The 22,917-nt window shown below is 42.3% G+C and overlaps 1 protein-coding gene across 33 annotated transcripts in view; it reads left to right on the plus strand.

Annotated features, from left to right (window-relative positions):
• The window catches only part of SORBS1 (sorbin and SH3 domain containing 1), a 1,099,691-nt gene that overhangs the window by 936,970 nt on the left and 139,804 nt on the right, over nt 1-22,917 (plus strand). For 24 of the 33 annotated variants that reach the window (XM_086922349.1, XM_086922367.1, XM_086922341.1 and 21 more), the window contains 4 exons: nt 3,339-3,514; nt 5,506-5,520; nt 8,856-8,941; nt 15,615-15,782. In XM_086922349.1, coding sequence (XP_086778475.1) covers nt 3,339-3,514; nt 5,506-5,520; nt 8,856-8,941; nt 15,615-15,782 — 445 coding nt within the window. Of the gene's footprint in view, nt 1-3,338; nt 3,515-5,505; nt 5,521-5,820; nt 7,897-8,855; nt 8,942-15,614; nt 15,783-22,917 lie in introns of all 33 variants that reach the window. The other 9 variants (XM_086922343.1, XM_086922369.1, XM_086922372.1 and 6 more) reach the window with 4 other exon arrangements.

The following is a 22,917-nucleotide window of genomic DNA, read 5'->3' on the forward strand; positions in this document are numbered from 1 at the left end:
TGCGTAATTCTTGGGACGATATTGGTTTCTCAGAATTATTTAGTGGTACCTTATTTGATCAATAAGACTACTAAAAAAAGTGGTGAAGGAGACATTTATAGATCAAATCATTTATCAGTGGTTCCAGGAGGCATTTAATAAGAACACCATTCGCTATTATTATTTATGTGTGCAATGGGTGACACCCCCTGTACCTTAGGTTAGGTTACTTACAGACATGGAAACGTCAAGGAGGACAGTCCCCACCGAATATGCAAATTTAGTGTAAGCTTGTAGGAGCAGATTTACAAGCCCCTTGGGCCACTTTTGCGTCACTTTTCCCGTGTTAAAAGTGATGCAAAAGTGGTGCAAGGGGCTTCTAAATCTGCCCCGTAGCGTTCAACTTTTGAGATGCCAGTGGGGTAATTTTAGGGTTCCGGGTGGGTATGGGTTTTGGGGTGGCAGTGATAATTTTAGGGTTCAAGGTGGGTATGAGTTTTGGGGTGCCAGGGGTAATTTTAGGGTTCAGGGTGGGTATGGGTTTGGGGTGCCAGGGGAAATGTTAGAGTTCAGGGTGGATATGGGTTTTGGGGTGCCAGGGGTAATGTTAGGGTACAGGTATGAGTTTTTGGGGGGCGGGGGTAATTTTAGGGTTCAGGGTGGGTATGGGTTTTGGGGTGCCAGGGGGGTAATTTTAAGGTTCAGGGTGGGTATGGGTTTTGGGTTGCAAGGGGGAACATTTTAGGGTTCAGGGCGGTATGGGTTTCGGGGTGCCAGGGGGACAATTTTAGGGGTCAGTGCAGGTATGGGTTATGGATTTTGGGGTGCCAGGGGGCTAATTTTAGCGATCAGGGAATGTATGAGTTTTAAGGGGCCAGGGGTTAGTATTAGGGTTCATAAGTGTGCTCTAATTGTTGTCCAGTTTCAATGCAGAATTCCCCTTCTTTCTTTTTCTCAGGTTGGCCTGAGCATTACCCAATCCTGATTGTCTGCCATTTTGGCCCTGCACCTATTGATTAACATTAGCCACGCCCCTTCGTTTGCCAGGTTAGCCCCCCCTGGAAATATTCCTGCGGATGTCCATGGTTAGGTCTCTCATATTTGGATTTAGATCGTGGATGGTCTGGCGCTCGGCATGCTTTTATGACACTGAATGTGTATGGAGCAAGGACCTACCCCCTGTCCTTGTGACGGCAAAGCGGAACAATTCCTACTACATTTTATGTTTTTATCGACAACCTACTCAGCTGTGCCGCAAACCTCGTTTGAAAAGACTAGCTATTCAGAAATGTAGGGCGGTGTTAATCTATCAAAAAATGTTAAGTTGCCCAGAATTTGTTTCACTGTAAGCTGCAATCTTAAGATTTCTATTTGCAGTAGAAAATCAATGGAGGGGGAGGCTATAGGTACTCTCTTTGCTGCTGTTGGCTCTGTGTTATGTTTGATGAAACACTGTGTTTTAATGGTTTTATTTATTGCATTGCACATAAAATTGTATTTTATGAATGAATGTATATTTTTCACTTTTGCTTTTATGATCATTTTAGATCGAGTAAAGAGTTGTTGAATTAAACAGTGAATGGGTTCCATATCAGTGTTGGCGTTGTTCCTAGAGCCAGCAGGGTTTGCTTATTATTGCTTATTTGTTGGCGTGGACTCCCCCCACCCCCAAAAGCACACGGAGAGCTCATATGTTGCCGGGGCAGAGATCACATTGCCGTTGAATTGTGCCCTCTGAAATAATGCCACATCAAAGATTATTGTTTAATTGTTATATTTAGCAGTGAGAACATTGGAATTCATATGCAATCCTAAATCATTTTTGACCTGCATTTACTTTGTAAAAACAATACTGTGAAGGGGCCAAAAGTGTTGCTTAGGAACCTATCCTCTGTGCTGCCAAATGCTGAGGTTAGAGAATACAAAGGCTGCCTAATTGTGATTCCACCTCATGCCTCTTTCTTTCACCGCATAACATTTCCTCTCACTGTATCTCGCTCTTGCTGCTTCTTTTTTTAACCTTAATTTTTCCTTTTATCACTCCTGCCCAGTATGTCTCCTCATTTGTGTTTCTTTCTTTTTCAGTCCTTATCTCTCTTGCCCTGGGTCAAAGTCTGAAGATGAACAAGCACTGGCAAAGCCAAAAGTTTTATCTTGAATGTTCCAGCTCATTCGCAACAGCTGTTTATATGTGTTGCATGCACAAGTGCTGTTGGACATTAAAGCCTATACTATTTGCTCTGCCAGTGCCTTGGATAAAGTAGCTTAATGGAATTGCTTTCTGTATAGAATGCTTATATGAGATAACAAATTAAGTGTGACAAACAGCATATTCATTGACGATACCTTTAACATTTAGAACAGTCCCTCATGCATTAATTGAAAGCACTTCCTGGAAAGGGGATTGACACACGAAAATAACCAAAAGGCGAGAGAGAAATAGGGGGGTGGGGGTGGGGCAAAGTCTATTCTATGTATACTTTAAAGATATGGTAACAACACATCTTTTAGACCAGGTGTCTCCAACCTTATCGGTAATTAGAGCTACTTATGTTCAATAAAAATCCTCCGGAGCGACTAATATTATTAATATGATACATGTCAGACAAGATTGCATTAGTGGCTTCTTTAAGCAGGATTACCAACCATGATCACCTTAGTGCAGGAATTCTAGCAGTAAAGTCAACAATGCTTTGTCAATTTGTAATGCCTTTATAAAAGTAATAATGCCAACCACAGTTGCAATGCATGGCTTGCAATGGCTTCCAAAAATACACACATTTTCTCCCTGAATACACAATTTTCAATGTTGGTATACAACTGTTAATTTAACCAAGCAAAAGCTTCTAATTTATTAGGCTGGGCTTCACACAGGAGGGCTACTCACAGGTATCTATAGAGCCACTAATAGCTCACGAGATAGTTGCTTGGTCAAGCCTGATCTAAAAAGAAGTCTCAGTCCCCAAAATATGTGCAGCTGACCACCATCTCCACAATGTAGGCACTGGTGTTAACATAACATTAAGGTTTAATTTCTTTTCAAGTAGTGGAGCTCAAGAGGTACACACGTTTCAACAGTACCATGCCTCTGCAAATCAATTACCAAATTAGGTACAAAATATCATTACGAAGGAGTTAAGAGTTAAAACTCCATGGTGAGCCTTGGCCTCTAAACCTGAGAGTACTGATTTTCCTACTTTCCTTACTCATTAGTGTTTTGAGGAAGTTTTACTGTTTGACCAGTTTCTTTCCATTCAAATGTTTAACCAAATGTTTTCCTTAGATTTCCCGTAACAACTTTTAATCGAACTGAAGCAGTTTGCTAAAGTAAACTGAAGTGTTCCTTTGTCATTGTATAGCTCGTATTCATCCAACTATCATACAACAAAAGGAGACACCGACTCAGCACATGGGGACCCTGCTGACCTCGACAATGAAAGACAGATTTACAAAAATGTGTTGGAAGGTGGGGACATCCCGCTGCAGGGACTCAGTGGTATGAGCAAGCGGCCCTCCAGCTCGTCATCCACAAAAGGTAAGTCTCCCAAAATTCTACTCCCTCCACCGACCTAAGTAAAATGTGCCTTCAGTAGTTCCTGTTGCAAAAAGGGGTTACTATGGTTGGTTCAGAATCCTTTGCAAATGTTGTTAGTAATTGGCAGTCATTCAGTATGAGAGAAGATATAGAAACAGCTAAGCACCAGTGATGGCTGGCAATGCGGAAGGTGGTAGGAATAGTGCTTCAGGTAACCTCTGTAAGTAAGACTTTGTATTTGGGCAGGTCTGCAAAAGTCTGCATTCGTTTCACCAAACAGAACATTGCAAGGGATGGAGGCACCAATGGACCTTAACAATCAAAGAAAGAATTGAGATCCAGGAAACTAGGCATAGTTGCTGTTTTTTTTTGCTGTCCTAAAATAAGTTTAGGGATGGTGGAATAAAGTCCTCAGAGTAGGGCTTCTAGATGATCATTGGAATGTTGGGAATACCCACAAAAATTTTAATGTTGGCAAGCGTTCCCGAAGGCTTTCCTATCCAAAATGTGCACCTTAATGTTGAGCAAGTGTCTGATCTGCGGCCAGGCCCTGCAAACAGTGTACCACTGATGCCTAAACTCAGCTGTGCAGGACTCTTTTGGCCTTGCACTCGCCACTTCTTGGTTATTTTTTCTCTACCTCTCTCTTTCTTTCTATCTCTGCCTCTCACCCTCTGTCTTTTTCAGTTTCTTTTAGCTCTTTCAGAAAGTTACAATTTGTTCACAAAATGGCGAAGAAATCCACCTAATTAAATTGTGGCTAATGCGATTCCATTTTGACTTGCTAATCATGCGAGGTTTCTTCATTTTGTCTGTGGTGTTGAGTTTTCTCGTTTCACTGTGCCCCCGCTTAAAGCTATAGATATTTAATTTCCATAGTATGAAAGTCAGGGATCTGAATAGATGTGCGTTTTTCCAGAGGACAAAACCATTCTATAGAGCCCTTCTCCAGCCAGACACGTTTGTCAAGAAAATCCAATGCGATTGACAGGAGTCATGAATCATTGAATTGGGATTTTAAAACGCAGAAATATGGTGAAGTGTTAACCCTTCATGCCCAGGGGAACCTTTTTTAAATGCTTATAAAGATTTACCCCAAACTAGCAAAAATCGAGTTTTCGCAAATCATTTCTACTTTTATGCAAAGTTTTGTATACATCTTTTAAGCGGTTTTGGGTGTAGAGTTGTGCTAAATTTCATTTGAGGAGGTAAAATGGGATAAAACAATTTTTTTACCCCCCTCCACCACCACCCCCCCCTCAAAAAAACCTGCACACCTACTCAATAGCCCCATAATTTGATTTGCCGAAATTTAGCTGGCTGTACTTAGCGATTGCCACATTTTATGCAGATCCGGTCATGGGGTTCATGAGTTGTTGGCAAATAAAAAAAAAATACCTTTTCAATGGAAAGTGCTCCTGAACCATAACTACACAGTTGCGACTGCCACTTTATTATATACACACACGCTGTGACCCTCTGTGAGGCCGGCACCGAGATATAGCACTACTTTATAGAACGCTCTACGAATTAAATGGTGTGCTATTTAACGTTTATTTGTGATAATAGTAAAAACCTTCACATTAATAATAAATAAGCATGATTATTATTATTATCTCCATCGTTATTATTAATCATAATAACATAATTTATTATTTTTGTTAATATTATTATTGTTTTAATAGTAATGTGTTTTTACAACAAAGTTCATTCCATGGTTTTCCATTACTAAGTTTTGGCTACATGATAGATGGTATTATCACTCAATTGAATGGTATTCACGGCGGTCATTAATAAAGTTTCCACTGCAAGCTTATAATCTTACCACGCATTGTGTCAATAGAGTGCAGTGGAGTAAAAAAAGGGTGTTACTTACGCAATATCATTATAATGTGGATTCAGTTGTTTTCCATTTACACTCTATCTGTTTGGAATTTGTTACCTTTTCACGATGGCTTTTTTCTTTGCATTGTTTTTGTGTCTACAAATAGTTCGCCAATCCCCAGGTAAATTTTTAATTTTAAAATGTGGGGTAACAAAATCAGAAATGTGCACTGCAAGAATAATCTTCTAACAGAATTTTGAAGTCATGTAATACTGATTACTTTACAGGATCTATTCCTACGAGCTGTGGAATGGTTTGCTGGCAGTATGCATTGCGGCTGGTTGAAAGCGGGGCTTGCTTATTCTGTGGATATATATTTCTGTTTGTGCTTGTGTAGAGGTCGCCTGCATCTTACTCTCTTACCATCCCACAGGCTTCTAATCTAATGGATTGTATCTATTCTGTTTTGCACGCTTACCAGTGGATCGTAAAGGTGGGAACGCTCACATGATTTCACCTTCCTCATATAATAGCAGAACATTTAATGGTAGCAATGCTTTGGGTAACGCTGGCAAACACAAGAAGCCATTTTCAACTGCGAAAGCCTGTATTTCTGAGATTCTCCCTTCCAAATTCAAGCCTAAGCTAGCAGCTTCGAGTGCCCCTGTGCAGGACACCAGAGGCACAATGGGTTCTCACCTCAAAGCTCAAAGTTGTGAAAATCTGCGTAATCCCATTGGTTTATTCCAAATCAAAAAAACACATGCTGCAGAGGTAGGGGAAAGCACTGAAAACATGTTCATGAAGTCTAAAAGAGATGCTGTCTCCAAGTCTGGCAGTGCCATGAGCCTTCAGGAATACAGCTTAAATACTAGGAAATGTTCTTTTCCTTCAAGCTTTAGAACAAGTGAAACCGAATTTACAGCACTGTATAAAAATATGCACTTCATCAACCGATCCAGCCTGCCCAGTAGCATATCTTCGTGCAGTGTGAGAGACATTGCTTCGCAGTTTGAAAATGAGCAGCAGGACATGTGCGATCACAGTGCTGGCGTGGAGGGCTCAGGGCATATCCCAAAGCACACCGTCTCATCGCGAGTGACTGCCTTCGAGCAGCTTATACAGAGGTCCAGGTCGATGCCATCTTTAGACATTTCCAGTCATCACAGCACATCTCCCACACCGTCGCCAAGTAGAGGTTGCCTGAGCTCAGCATGTTCTGCAGAATCCCTTTTGGAACCACAAATTAAAAAAAATCAAGCAGTAAAGGAGTCTCTGGCCACCTCCTCTCTGGCCCTTGAGCATCCCACTGCTCCTTCAAGCACTGTGAAGAGTAACTCTTCTACATCATTTGTGCAAGCCAGTGTTTCTCCAGCCAATACACATCCTACCTCTGTGGCCACCATGGTGCACGCTAGCTCAACTCCAAGTATTATGCACAGGAACTCTCCAACCACTGTTGTGTATGATAGTTATCCTGTGACCAACAAAGAAAACACCCGAGCTTCCTCCGTGGCTACCATGGTGCAGGATAGCTCTACTTCAGCCATGGTGCGTGCCATATCTCCACCAGCTCTAATGCATCCCTCTTTCCCAACCGACATTGTGCATGCCAACTCTGCTCCAACCCTTGTGCCCACCATATCTCCTCCAACCATTATGCATGTAACCCCTCTGTCCACAATGGTGCATGCCATCTCTCCTCCAACCACTAATTCTAGCAACTTTCTAAACTCAATGTTGCATGCCACATCCGCTCCGGCTCTTATGTACACAGCTTCCTCCACTGCTTATGTGCACACTGACTCCATTTCCACAACTGTTGACACAACTTCTCCTTTCAACGCTGCCCGTCCAGTCTCCCCTTCTACCTCTGTCAATGCTGCCTCTCCATGCAGCAGCAATATGGAGGACCTCACTTCAGATATCAGTGACATGGCACCCGTGGACCTTTTCTCGAACGGCACTGATGAGGTTGACAGGCTTTCTAATACATCGAATGACAGCTGTGGAAGCAGTATCAGTCAGTCTCAAAAATATAAAGTGAGTTCTTGTAAGGGCACCTGTCCAGCTTCCTACACGCGGTTCACAACAATTCGAAGGCATGAGCAACAAACGTCCAAGACAGCCTTTTCTAGATCAGATGGCCACGGGGACAGAAACATGCTTCCCAGAAATGTCTACCTCATGAGTCCTCTACCATTCAGGTTAAAAAAATCCGTGCACAGCAGTTTGAAAAAGGCGCCCCACTCTGAAGCAGCAGGAAACCAGTTGCACGATGGGATAAAACACGCTGAGAAAGGAAACCTAACTGATGACCATCCTCTGCCTGTACACATCTCTCAGAGAAAGCCCCTTGTTCCCAAGCGCTTGTCTTCTTTTGACATTGTGGAAAAGCTGGTCATTTTATCCGTCCCTGAGCAGGTTGGAGGTGGCTCTGTTCTACCAGTTGATTGCCTGGACTCGCTTAACAATGGAAATGCTGTTCCTTGTTCCTTACGTCATCACCAGGATACCAGTAACAATGAACAGAGTGAGCGTGGAGCGTGCCCACGAGGTGGATTTATTTTTGTGTGCTTCACCTGTTCCTTCATCTGTGTGGCACATCACCTTACCTGTCTTCTGAGTTTGCATTCTTTGTTTCCTTGGCTCCTGACATCACAGTGCCCATTTTAGTCTGTTGGAAACAGCCACACTTTGGTTAGCACTAGGGCTTAAGTATAGGCCTATATTTAAGAAGTGATGCTATGCTACTTGTCCTGAAATCATTAAACCCAGTTTTATTTGACAGGTCTTAGTGTACTGGCTCACAACAAGACATTTGGCTCACCACATCCTTATTGAGTTACATATGCTGTAAGAATAAAAACAATGTGCTTGTGTGATCTGAGGCAGCCTGCTGCATGTGCACTGCAGAATTGCTGATTCTTTTGTAAACACAGGTTACCACAGCTTTTCACCAGCATCAATTTTTATAAAAGGCGCCATTATATCAGAAAAATAGATGCAAAAATTGGCTCAGAAAAATTCCACTCTTACAGATCTTGCTCCTTTGTTCACCGGGGCAGAATTACACATTACAGTGACTTTTGGGCCCAATTTTGAGTTATTTGGTAATGTAAAATCCCCTGCTTTCTGGATTAAGGTCTTACATACAACCCCCCCTTATAAAACTGTAATTTTTGTTTGCAAACATTGTGTGTAACTGGGGCACCATTCCAATGTTAGTGCTACCTATTGCAATTCTGCAGCTCGCATGCAGGAAATTACTCTGTTGCAGTGAGTCCTTATGTCTTCTCTCCTTTTATTACTACATTCCCTTTGGTTTCCATCCTTGTCAGCATCATCTCAGACACAGTTTTTACCTATACCTTTATGTGTGTGCCTGTCTTAGGTATAGTGCATTCAAGTCAAGCAACCAGAGAGTGACAGTAGCTTTTGCCTGCTCCAGACATACTCACTGGTCATGCAGACGCACAGTTTGTAGCTTAATCACTTTGTGTTGTTTTGGAGTAGATTCAGAATCGCCAAGACATTTTGCTCCATTCGACTACATGGATGCACCGGAAGACATTCTGCGCAGGCGGCATGATGACAAAGAGGTAACCATTCTGCTACCTTGATTTAAGATTCACTATTTGTAACTAATCCTTAAAGAGAAAGGCACATAATAATAATACACGATTTTATGAACTACGTTCGATATAGTGTACTCCTTGAACATCTCAGAAATTGTTAGTGACTGTTTTGAAGAACGGTGACGTCTCTGGAGTTTATAATAAAAATGATTCCAGACAGTAGAGTTGCTGCAAAGTAAAATCGGGTAACTCCATTTTAAAATTCCACGAGCGTGTCTTCAGCAGCGGAGCATGGACATGACAGGCTCAAGTGGTGCATCCTAGAATTCATAAGAGACGCGCTTCAGTATATGTAGATGAGTGAGGCATTCTGAAGTACAACGTTCAGGGTTGTTCAATTTATGTCCAGGAGGCATGGATGCATGCAACATTTTCAGGATAAACGTTGCCTATGTAAATGAAGTCCATGTAGAAAAGTTATATGTAACTTTATGTAAGTGGATATCATGACAGTTCGGCATGGATCCAACCCACCAGGACATACTTTGGATACCCCTGCATAGGTCAATGCTATGCACGTGGTTCCATGTCAGTTCATCAGGAGCTGATAAATACATTATATATTTGATAATGGAACTTCTACTTGCATAAGCAGTGCCCCCCAGCACGAGCCCCTGAACTCTTTAAGAAATGATTATGGAAGGAAGGCGTGCCACACATACCCTTTAGTACCCATGGGGGCCAGACAGCACAACACTTGTGCTTCTGACATTTCTACTCAGAAGATTAGGGCCACAGAGTCATGTGGGTGGTAGTGGAATATGTGGGTCAAGAAAGAACAATTCACATGGATGGAAGTACTAGTCAGTGAGTCAAGAACATTTATGAAGCACTTTGTACATGTCATACACTCCTAAAGCTCCAGTCAAACTATAAGAGTTGGAAGGCAGAAAGAGGAACCAATTAAGTTTCTTCCTAATTTGAGAAGAGTAAAAAATAATTCCACAGGAGATGAGCCAACACTGCAAAGCTTCTACTTCATAGCTGAAAGCTTTTGTAGGGAACATTAACGCCACTAGGGGGGCCTGAATAAAGGTAGATCTCCCTTAAGGTAGGGTGAGTTTTTGTTCACGAAGATTCTCAGGTAAAAATCAGCCAGGCCCTTGGAAGTTCCTCAGGTTATCCCGAATTTAAGTTCATTTAAAGAGTGGATAGATATCTGTATCTTTATGACATGATCCAGTTTTCTGAGGCCTCAGTGAATTTGACCACAGCATTTTGTGCCTGTTGGTTGTACTTTTGGAAAGACCACTAAATGGCCCCTCAGAGTAATCCAGAAACACAGTGATGATGGCACTCACATTTTCAACTTCTAGATTCAAGGGGGGAGGGGAATCTTCCAAAGTCACACTATTTGTTATGACCCCCAATGTGATAATGAACAGAAATGTCAGGTTTTATTCTTTAATTGTAGTTTTTGGACAATGTTAAGAAGCTAAATGAGAGAATTAAACAAATATGGGTTGGGAAGTGATTTTAAACATGAATTACGTAAACAATGCCTAGGAGGGGGGCACGTGCACAGGGAACACACATGGGGATAAATAAAACCTGGTCCTGTGGAGCCCCTCAGAATACAGCTGTGGTGTAAAATGTATCAGGTCCCAAGATATCTGTTGGAAACGAAAACATGAGACCACCACAGGACTCGATTCTGTTGGCCAGTGACCTCCTATTTATGGTTTTCTTCTTATAGGAGATTTGCAGTTATAATCATTTCAATGGTATTTTTAAGTACGGATTAGTCTGTCCTACTCTTTTCACATTTCTAAAGTTGTGGCAAGTCCATTAGAAGAAAATAATTCTGCTAGGTACAACTTCATAAAATGTAACCAGGTGATGAAAAATGGAATATGAGCAACTACACAATCACAGCATACAGCATGTGCACAAACTTATTTATGAGTGGTCACATTTTATGTGTCGTTCTTTGTCTTTTCTTTTTTATTGCTGCAAAGAAATGCACAAATTATAGCCTTCTTTGTTCAGAGACTTGACAGGGATTTTTCAGAAATTCATTCTCACCATGAACCGTTTCCCTGATGTGAGTTGACTTATGCAGGATATGAGGACTCTCTGCGAGACATCAGAGGGATCCAGAGATGGCTGCTACAAACCTTGCAAGTACAGACTTGTGAGCATTGTCATGAGATTCCACAAGATGATTAATCACAGTGTCAATTCTGATATCAACAATGATCCATTATCACAACACATAAAAGGGTCTACAGCAAAATTTGTGTCACCAAGAGAGGGAGTGTGGTACAAATGGCAGACTAAAAAATGTTTTCGTGCTTTCACATTGTGTATATTACCTTGTTGGAAATTTGGTTATTAGTTAAGGCGTGTGAAACCTTGCTCACGTATCAGCCACAATTTATGTTAGGGTGAAGTCACAAGAAAACTCCAAATTAATCTTTGCTTAACCTTCTGGTAGCTTGGAAACACAACGTTGTTAGGCTTAACTTAGAAGCAATGTGTAAAGTATTTATGCAGCACATCATGCATTATTAAAGTGAAAACACAAGAAAAATCCCACGCCAGTTTTGCAAAATCGAGAGGCCTTAATTTATCTACAACAAGCAACTGACCCATTGACATTGTGCTGCATTATGAATTTTATTAAAGTGGCAGTCCGACTAAGGGTAACAAGAGGGGGGGAATGATTGTGAAGACCTCTATTGTACTCCTTTAGAACCCAGTCTATCTTTCTCCTTTTTAAAGAATTAGATTGTACTATAAGCAGGAATCTGATAATGATATAATTGGATTTTAATAAGTTGTATATATATGTGCTTTTATGGGGATTTATAATCATCGAATTAAGAATTCTTGACTTGACTTGACTTGACTTGAGTAAGCTTTAATACATTTGATGACACCAAAATTACAAAACTCCAATCAGTAGAACCAGAGATATTCAATTTTAAAGATTTCAGTGCGAATAGTGCTTAGAAGCACAAAGCACCAACTGGTTATCCGCTTGTGCAGCGCCAGAACAAATTAACAAGTTCAGGCCAACTGCGATGAAGTTCGGGTCTGAACTAGGGACCAAGTTAAGCCTGCCAAATAAAGTACCTTAAATCCTGGTTGCGGAGTGTTGCAAGATCCCACGTCAAAGATGTGTCGTTCACCGGTGGTTCCGATGAGCTGTGAGGCACCTTTGCAAGGTCCTGCATTATTGTTGAGGGCCTAGCGATGTGAAGTCCTGCATCGAAGCTGCCCCACGCACTGGCAGTGCCATAGAAACTGCAGGGCTGCATTGCTGAGTCTTGTATTGTTATCAAGGATGCTGTCAATGAGGGACTTGTGATGCGAAGGCCTGCGTAGAGGATGCGTTGTGCAGCAGCAGTTCCAAGGAGACTGTGGGTTGCGATCTAAGGTCTGGCGATGGAAAATGCTTTCCTCTGGACCAGTTACGAAGCGGAGCTATGAGAAGATGCATTGCACTGTTTTGGCTCTGCCCACTAGGACCCCACTGGGTTAGCTGAGCACCTGCAGGCCCACTTTCAAAGGTCCAGGACTGGGGTGACACAACCTGGGGTGGGGGGCGGACAAAACTCGCAGCAAGTAGAGTCCAGGTGCTGGGTGCAAGATGATTGGTGCCTTTTCTACCTGAGGCTCTAATCAGGAGGCCCGGTAACTGGCCCTTGGTGTCACTCTGTTTGTCCTGACTTTAATAGGCAGGGGCAGTCGTTTTACTCAGGCTGCAGGGTAGAAGGGCAACAGAGTAGTAATCCTTTTAGATCCACACAGCAGTCCTTCTGGGTCTTCCACAAGTTCAGAGGTGTCCTGAAGAGTTGGGTCTGAGGGTCCATTATTTATACCTGGTGCCCACTTTGAAGTAGCATAAGGTTCTGGAGGTTTCCAACCGAGTTGCTTGGAATTATCTTCCTCCAAGCCTTGGCCCCTGCTTGTCTGGGGTCACAAATGGCTAGTGTCAAAACCCCTTGTGAGTGTGCTGAGCAGAGCCTTTGTGATGTGGAAATGTGGTAGGTGATTGTTCCTCCCCTCATCATGTCAGAGATGATAGATCCCGCCAGCTACTATTTCTCTTTGTCTCAATGTCTGTGAGCAGTACACAAAAACGAACTGCCAGCTACATCTAGTCATGTAGGATACAGACAGCAGATACCAAATGGTTGTGACAAAGACACGTCAGCTTAAAAAAATTAAAATTTTCAGAATTATGATTTCAAATCCGACACCAAACTTGACATTCCTACCCGTTCCCAATTGAAAGTTATCACTTATTAAATGCAATAAGTTAACCCCATGTTATTGTATGGGAGAGGTAGGCCTTGCAGCAGCGAAAAACGAATTTAAGAGTTTTTCACTACCGGGACATGTAAAAGGTAAATGTACATGTTTGCTGTGAAGGGCATACCCAGGGGTGACATATGCATTAAAAAGAAGGTTTAGGCCGGGCAAAAGGTTTATTTTGCCAAGTCGTAAAGGCAGTTTAAATCGACATACACCGGCTGCAATGGAACACCTGAGACATGTTTAAAGGGATACTTAAATGGGTGCCACAATCAATGCTGCAGGCGTACTAGTAGTTTAAGTCAAGAGATGCTACAAGGGACTTATTTGAAGCTAATTTGCATTCATTTATGAGTCGTACAAATGTAACGCACTCTTGTGTATCCACAGGATAACCGTCTTATATCAACTGTAATTAATATTAACGGAAGGCAAAAAGAACATATAGAGCAAGAATCGTATTTAGTATTCAAAAAATTCTTTATACTGCAACAAAAGTAGGGAGACAAATACAAATGAAATAGGGCAGAGCAGTCATGAACAGAGATAAATCAAATTTTCACTACAGTTCATAACAAAAAACATCAACTCCAGATATTCAAAAAACACAACCAAAATTAATTAATAAACAAGGTTGTGGATAGGTGACAGAGCAACGTAACAGGAGATGATGGAGTGTCGACGTTTCGGTCTAGGTAGCAGTCGTCAGATAGACCATCATCAGGACGGTGTTTTTCTATGCAGGAAAAACTCCCTTGAATCCTAGGTTGGACCTTATGTGGGCACGAAAGCGGCAGTAGCGAAGGCAACAGCAATAGCGTGTGGCAAGGGTGTCCTACACGGAGCCTCAACTTGAAATTAGGCAAAGCACACTATGATTAATAGTTGGATTTCACGTGAAGGCTTAAAGTCAGAAGTTCTTTCGCTAGTGTGAACCGGCATATGGGCGCGTCGTCCTCAGTTGTTTGGAAAACAACTGAGGACGACGCGCCCATATGCCGGTTCACACTAGCGAAAGAACTTCTGACTTTAAGCCTTCACGTGAAATCCAACTATTAATCATAGTGTGCTTTGCCTAATTTCAAGTTGAGGCTCCGTGTAGGACACCCTTGCCACACGCTATTGCTGTTGCCTTCGCTACTGCCGCTTTCGTGCCCACATAAGGTCCAACCTAGGATTCAAGGGAGTTTTTCCTGCATAGAAAAACACCGTCCTGATGATGGTCTATCTGACGACTGCTACCTAGACCGAAACGTCGACACTCCATCATCTCCTGTTACGTTGCTCTGTCACCTATCCACAACCTTGTTTATTAATTAATTTTGGTTGTGTTTTTTGAATATCTGGAGTTGATGTTTTTTGTTATGAACTGTAGTGAAAATTTGATTTATCTCTGTTCATGACTGCTCTGCCCTATTTCATTTGTATTTGTCTCCCTACTTTTGTTGCAGTATAAAGAATTTTTTGAATACTAAATACGATTCTTGCTCTATATGTTCTTTTTGCCTTCCGTTAATATTAATTACAGTTGATATAAGACGGTTATCCTGTGGATACACAAGAGTGCGTTACATTTGTACGACTCATAAATGAATGCAAATTAGCTTCAAATAAGTCCCTTGTAGCATCTCTTGACTTAAACTACTTTGTGCCCAAGCCTACAAGGGTTTATTGGGTTTCCCTTGCCTTTAACAGCAGGCGTACTAGTAGCATTTAATCTCCTGTCCCTGGTTAAAAGTAGGACCACTTTAATAGGGACTTGCAAATAAATCAAATGTGCCAATTGGGTCTAAGCCAATCGCACCCTGTTTAAAGGAGAGAGCTCATGCATTTTATCACTAGTTAACAGTGGTAAAGTGTACAGTTCTGAGGGCAATAAAAACGAGTTCAGAAAAGATGGAGGAGTAAGGCAAAAACATTGGGGGAAGGTCACCCTAATGCTACCCCAGGCCACTTTGACCTGTGAGTTAAGGATTAATTGTGCGCAGATTTCATTTAACCCATTGTAATGCTAACATTTATTAGGAGCTCTGGGGAATTGTGCTCACTGCTGTGTTTGTTAGCACAGGCAGGTACTCACAGGGTGCCTGGTAGTAAATGCAAGTTTTAACAAGTGCAGCAGCATTAACAATGTGCACAAAACGGATGTGAGAACCTTTGCATTTATTTAAACATTCGTGTTACTCAGATGAAATGCCAGAAAGTGGGCCACAAATGTTATTGTTTAGGATGTATTATTCGAATGTTTGAAATTGTAAATGTTTTTAGTGCCCAGTTTTTCTGTAAACGTGTGTGATTTGTCAAAAATGTTAGCTATTATCATTCCATAGAAGTGAGTAATATTTACAGAACGTTTTATGCAATTTTGTGGCAGAAACTGTTAGAGGACCAGAGAAGACTTAAGCGCGAGCAAGAAGAGGCTGACATTGCAGCCAGGAGGCACACAGGGGTTATTCCAACCCATCATCAGTTTATCACAAATGAGCGATTTGGCGACCTCCTTAATGTAGACGATACAGCAAAACGGAAATCTGTGTCGGAGGTCTGTTCCAATTCCCTCCGTGTATTGCTTGTCCCATAGCCATGGCTGCCTCTCACCCCTGGCACCGTAGCCTGATTTCACCTTCCAGAGAATGCTTCATTCCAGCTTCGTTTAGACTTGCCTTGCCCTAATATGGCCGCTCCATGAATTGGAATGCCAAGCTTAACGCGAAAGCATGTCGGCTGTAAATGGCTGCCGCTCATCCGTGATGCATGCATTCATATAATCAGATAACCACTGAGTGAAAAAAATACATCTCACATTCATCGCATCATAATGCTGGTTTGCTTTCATGTGGCTTTGTTATGCATTCAACTATTGTAGTATGTTGTGGCTATGGCAGTTATTTTGCTTTGTCTATGCTTACCTTCATAACGTGGTACTTGTATTTTAAAGGCGGTAGAGCATGTTTCTCTTTTTATTACCAGCCATCATCAACAATTACATACTATTACAGTATAAGAAATACAGTAATAAGATCCTTGAATAGATTTATTTGTAACGTTTGATTATTTATTGATTTGTATTATGATACATGCATTCTTGATTTTGAAGAGGTACTGCCATAGTGTGTACAATGTATTTTTTTAATACACAGAATGCTATTTGTAAAAATGTCAACTCTATACATACATTTAGCTAGGATAAAAAAAGTAATACCAGACGTTATGTAAGTAAGCATACCCAGAATGCGAGTTTGAGAAGGAAAAATATCATTACAAAATATATATATTTTGCATTTGTGTGGCGCTTATCGGCTATGAGTATGGCATCGCAGTTCTTTTCAGGAGTCCTGGAATGACTTTCGAGATAGTTTCAAGTTTCCCAACACGGTACAGAGTCCGAAAGCAAATGTATCTTCCGCTAAGCCTACCCAAAGAGGTAGTACGTGTCAGAAATACCCCAAACTCTACACGAACATTTAAACAAACTCATTGTAAAAATACATTTGGGTCATGTCCGCAGTTTTTACACATCCCAAGTTGTACCCTGAACCATGACTGACAGAAGTATCCGTCCCAGACAAACAAAAATCTAGAGCACGTTAGGCATGTGCACTCAAATTCAAATCAAACGACAATAAGAAAATAGTGTCCAAATGCATGAAGCCAACTCTAGATTGTTACGAGGAGAATGTGCCGAGATGCGGATAAGAATGAATCTGCTTGAAATATGTGAATACATTAATTCTTTGGAAGTGGCTTGGTCCCATATTCTTTGAAGTACAAGTCTTGGCCTCCTGCCTTTATCCTGAGCAGCAGTCAAGCACTGATTCTCTGGCTCTGCCATCAAGTCCCAGTTAACTCCACAATGTTGAAATAAGATATTTTATGACTGGAAAACATGACATTGATCTATGAACCTGTCCACACACTCTTTACTCTTACTTCCCCTCCCCACTTGTGATTGCATCGATTCATCTGAAGGCCAGGGATAGCCAAAATTACATCTTGCACACGTTGATGTCTGATGATGTTACAATGTCGAACCCCTATCCCACCCTTTGCTTCTGAGTATCCTCATGTTGGAGAGGGCTTGTGACGTAGGGGCTATTCGTTGAAACTGCAGAAAGTAAATATTGCTCTTGTTCATTCTCTGTTCCTGTCACTGATGTCATTACTCTTGAATCCTGGCTTTCCAAGAGCTGTACCAGGGGTACTAAAAGGCAAGCCTGGGGTAGCGCTTGCTACCTTTGCCTATGCAATATTGTCGACCATGCTCAATAGAAAACCATGGGTTCTAGTCTCAATGTTTGTTCTCTAGGCTGCTCAGTTACAAGAGCAACCTCCTGACAAATCAAGAGTTAAATATTGTAGCACAAGACTGATAATCAATATACTGAAAATTACTACAGCCCCGACAGCCCGTCGTGCAAGTTAAATAAACATCATGTCTTAGAGGCAAAAAGAAGAAATTAAGTTATTGATGACAGCTATACACAGAAATAGTTCAAAAGGAGAGAAATTATATGAATATTTACACAGAGTATTCTTGTTAAAACTGTAACACAACTGTAAGATAATAAATAATCGTGTCTGACCCACCCATGGCCTGTGTGCCTGGGCACCATTTTGTGCTCACTTGTCCAGAGATGTACCACAATAGCTGATCTACACTAGATTCTTTGAGCTCAGCATTAAAGCCTGCGGCTGCCAGGGCTTGTAGCCACTGTGCCAACCAGGATATTCCACACATCTACATCTTTTCAAGGTGGCTAGCCTGGCATCACCGAAATTGTGACTGTATCTCAAAATGCTGTAGTAATTGCCCAGTTCTGATGAAAACATCTAGCTGAAAATTCCTTATCTAACAAATTCTCCTTAGGCACCAGACTAGATCTGGAAAAGTAGTAATTTCTCTACTGTGTCTACAGATGGCACCACAGCTTCTACTCCGATCTGTTTCCTTCATGGATGTGACTGATATAACATGATGGAGCCTTATATGACTTCCACACTGGTGCCCCTCCTCAGTTCTGTTCTTTTAATGCCCTTGGACGCAGATCCAGAGTTGCTCTGTATTTTTAAGAAAATAGATTGAATTCGAAGTGCTTCACAGGTGATGTCATTGAAAAAGAGGTCAGGTTCCACTCGGTGTCGCTCCACTTTGAGTTCAGATGACACTTACCAGTTGAATCTGAACTCTGTGCACCCCTCCTTCACTTGATGCTGGTCACACCTATTTGGGCTAGGTGTCTGTTGAGGATCGGGTAGTACTTGACCAGATGAAATATTCTCACTAAGTTTAAGACTTACTGTGATGAGTGCTTGTCTTTGTGGATCAGCTGATCTGTTTCTTAACTTTTTCTTCGATGTCCTCTTCTGAATAGAGCCCAACAGTGTCTGACTGCTCTGGGCCTGCATTAAACAATGGCAGCTCCACTCCTGGGCTTTCTGGCTCCTGGTGTTGACTCCACGCGGGTGGCAGCTTTCACCCCGGCTATGCTGCACCTCTCTTTGGATTCCTCTGGTACACCTTCAAGCTCCAAGATACCTGTCGCTATTTTGACAGTGCCTCTGTTGGCAGACTTTTCTGCAGCATCAGTCAACCAGTAAATACATTTAAAGTCTTTTCGGCATCAGTGGCTATTTTGCTGCAGAAGTCTTCATCGTCCATGTAAGGTACTTGCTCATTCACCATTTTTGGGATATGGCGAAACTTCTTCTTTGGAGCCCCTCACAAGTCTTGCTGAGGCTTTGTTCAAGGGCTTTAGTGCTCGAAAATGTCAGTGATGAAACGGACTCACTGTATTGCTATTCAGACTCTGAGGACGTTTCTCAGTTGGACTTCTACAGGTTAAATTATTTCACCACTTCTGATGAAGGAATTTTTGATTGTCCGTCTACAGTCTCTTCAGAGGACTTCATGTCCTTTAAGGAGGATTTAAGCAAGGAGGCGTAGATACTAGAATTGCCTTTCCCCTTGGCTGAGATAAAGGCTACTGTTTTGACTCAGTGCTGGAACCCTTAGTGCATCTAATTGAGATGTTAAAAAATCTGTCATGTCTGTTTTTTCCTCTCACCCATCAATGGAGAGCCTAGGGACACAAGCTTCTGAGTTTATGGACGTTGGCGGTGGGCCCTTTACCTCCTCTACTGACAGCGTGTTTCTTTTTAACAGAGTTGAAGGGAAAGACATTGTTTTAGTCAGGGATTCTGGCTTTTGTCTCCTGTATTACTACATCCATGTTAGTGTGTTACACCTACACCCCTAATGAGGTAGTGCAGTTGGTGGTTTCTAATTTGGTAGCCACTTTGCTTAAGTGGAGCAGATGTTTTTGGGATTGCTAGTCAACTTCTTAGATTCAGTCTTGGCAATGTGGATTCAGTGGTCAGGTCTATGGGCTTTTTGGTGCTCCTTCCTAAGGCATGCTTGGTTCCTCAGCCCTCCGCAGAGATGGTCAGGGAAATGTGCTGGATGCAGCCTTTGATGGTTCTCACCTCTTTGGCAACAAGGCGTCTGTGGACCTCAGTGGCACTACTAGTGTATGCACCAGTGTTTAATCTAGTAGGTTAACATTCCTTTCATGCATGCCCATTAGGTGGTAAGGGAGGCTTGTAAGCTTTACAGGGCTGCAGCCTTACATGCATTGCAAATACTCCTGCTCTGATCATAACCTGTCCCCGTATACCAGTGACTACTGGGGGAATTCTGCCTTTGATCGGTAATAAGACCATTAGCAGCAGTTCTGGGCTTCATTATCTCTGGCTGCCCATTTTGAGTGCCTCCTAAAGGAGCTTGAGTCCCTGAGTGGGACATGGTTCTCTTGTGGAGAAGTGTGGCTCACTGGTTAGAAGTGGCAGACCCTGAAGCAGAGTTCAGGCCCAGTACCAGGGTTCAGTTCCCCGACGTGGCAGGGTCTTGGGCTCAATGTCCGCGGACTTGATAATTCTCGCCTCGGTGCCTACTCTAATCATGGGTCCCATTCTGCAACTCTAGGCAATAGCTTGCTTAATGTCCACAACGACCCCAACAGTGCTGGGATGCCTGGCTTCACCTTGGGGATGCCCAGGAGGGGGCATCTCACAGGGAAAGCCAGGAAGGGTTCCACAGTGGTGTACAGCGCCAGGATGCCCCGAGATGGGGCGGCAGTGCGCTTTACAAGTATACACACATTTACATTTAAATACTGCTATTAGAGCCACTGGGGCTTTGGTCCAGGACAGATGGTTTTGTCCCCACTTTTGTGGTTTACTGTTTAGCTGTTTATTTTTTCCATGCTCCAGTTTCACACAGTTTTGAGGTAAGGCAGTGTGGCTAATTATTATTCCTTCACAGGTAGACCTTTTCGTTTAGGAGAGTCTTAATTGATTCCCAACTAGGACCTCACTTGTGTTGTGCATGTTTGGTGTGATTGACACACTTGTTCTTGATTTTCTTGTTTGGCCCTGTCAAGGGACTTTATTTATGTTCCTCTCTGACTGCTCATTGCATTAAATATTTAGCCTCATGCTCTATTATGGTGGCTTCATGTTCTCGTAAACATACCTATGGCCATTGTTTTGATCACAAAAACAAATGCTTAACTGAGTTGCTTCATCAAGCATTCTAGCTTGTTTATGGACCATATGGTTAGGTCTCTGGACTGTCTTCTCTCAGCAGTCGAGCAATGCCTTTTGTGTTGAAAGCGTGTGGCTAAATTGTCTTGTTTTTATGGTCATTTGCCTACTTTTAGGGGCATTGGCACTTAGGAAACTTGCCACCTTTCAGAGACAAAGTGTTTTCGCCAGGTAGTTTTAGGGTTGATTGGTAGTACTGATTGGTAGGTGCCATGGGGACCCCCACCTGACCAGGAGTAGGTGCAGGAGTGGAAGTAATTTCTGTCATCTTGCATTCATGTCAGATATCAGTCAATAAATGACCTCTGATATGTCCTCAGTGCCTCCTCTGGTATTTGTCTTTTCAAAATATTTTGATTGAGTTGCCTGCCCCTTGACTGAAGGTGGTTCGTTGAACCCACCATGTGATCCTATTGTGGTAAGCTACACCGTGACATGCAGTTTTGCTCTTTCAGTTTCTTGTCCAATATTTACATTAATTAACTACCCAAGATGATACCTTGTTTGGTAGGTTAGTTCCTCCCCACTACATTATTGCCTGGGTTCCTTTGACCAAGTATGGGTAATGATGTCATAGCATGTTTCTCAATATCATTAAGTATGCGTCATCACCCAGGCCTGGTTCATCTTTGTGGTGCTTCAGTTAGCGCGTATTGTTGTATACTTTGGCTCCTTCACGGATTGTTGACCTGTCGCAAATGTTTTCACTCTATATCACTTTTTGGGTGAAAAAATAGCAACCTGTATGCAATGATTTAATGGAGTATGTATACATTTTACACTGTTTTGATGTCCTTTTGTTGAGTACTTAGTGACACGAGTTTATGAGACCGTTTTTTCCCTTTATCCTGAGTGCTGCCAGAAGGAGGTTGCATTGGATTGCTGTGAGAAGTTCATTCTGTTCCTTGTAATTCATCATTGTTTTCAACTTGAGCTTGCAAACTGTTTACCTTCATTGTCATTGACTGTGTTTCTCCTCTAACCCTTCTCCTGGGGTTTCTTGCTGTGGTATTGATTTATGAAGTTGGAATCTGCATCTGAAGCATAAGTTACTTACCTTCAGTAATAGTGTTTCTGGTGGATACTCAATCTATTTGCAGATTTCTGACCAACACACTGGCCTCCCACGTTCTATTGTTGTGTATTTAATAAGGTTCCAAGTACATTTTTCTGCATTTCATTTGTATCACTTTCTTCAGTCTTATCTCAGGGCATGGAAAAGGGATTGAACCTGACATCAGAGTACCAACGGGTTTGCCATATAAGGCTTCATGACATCACAAATGGTGAGGCACCAGAGTGGAGTGGGGGCTATGGGGCTAAAGCACAACCTGTCGGCACAGGGTAGTTCTTTCATTTTTTCCAGATCCAGACTGGCATTTGAGGGGATTCATGTAATAAGGAATTTGAATTTCCACCAGAAATATATATTTAGCTTTTGTATAGAGGCCCATGCAGGAGAATTATCTTCTTCTTAGTACTTCCAATATGTTTCGAATAACATAACAAGGACACTAAAAGATAAAGATCCAGATGTACGAACATTCGCATTTGCGAGTCGCAAATTGCGTCAAATTGCGACTCACAAAAGTGAATGTACAACAGTGTCTCAGACACTGTTTGCGCTTCCCAATTGGGTCGCAAATTGCATGTCTCATTAATATTCATGAGGCAGTCGCAATTTGCGACCCCATTGGGAATGGCTAGCACTCACACGTATGGTGGCCTGCTGGGGTCGGCAGACCACCATGTTTGTGATTGCTTTTTCAGTAAAGCAATTTTTAGCTCACGCGCCTAGCAGAGGGTTCTGAAAGCTTCTCAAACACTCTTGCGTGTGATCAGGCTTTCAGCGCCTGCCATTGGCTTTAGCGTGTTTTCTTTCTAAAAAAAAAAAGCACGCCATTGGGTAAAGGCGGGCGCATGTCCTGCCTTTGCAACGCCCATTCCCGTCTGTGTCTAGGACGTGCAGCAGCGCGCGTTCGCCTCGTTGCCGTGCTCCCTCTCCCGCTCCTCTGTGGTGCGCGCGCACCACTAGTTTCCTTTCCCATCCCTGCTCCTCTGTGGTGCGCGTGCAC

The sequence above is a fragment of the Lissotriton vulgaris genome, chromosome 5 (genome assembly GCF_964263255.1).
Source record: "Lissotriton vulgaris chromosome 5, aLisVul1.2, whole genome shotgun sequence".
Taxonomy (NCBI): domain Eukaryota; kingdom Metazoa; phylum Chordata; class Amphibia; order Caudata; family Salamandridae; genus Lissotriton; species Lissotriton vulgaris.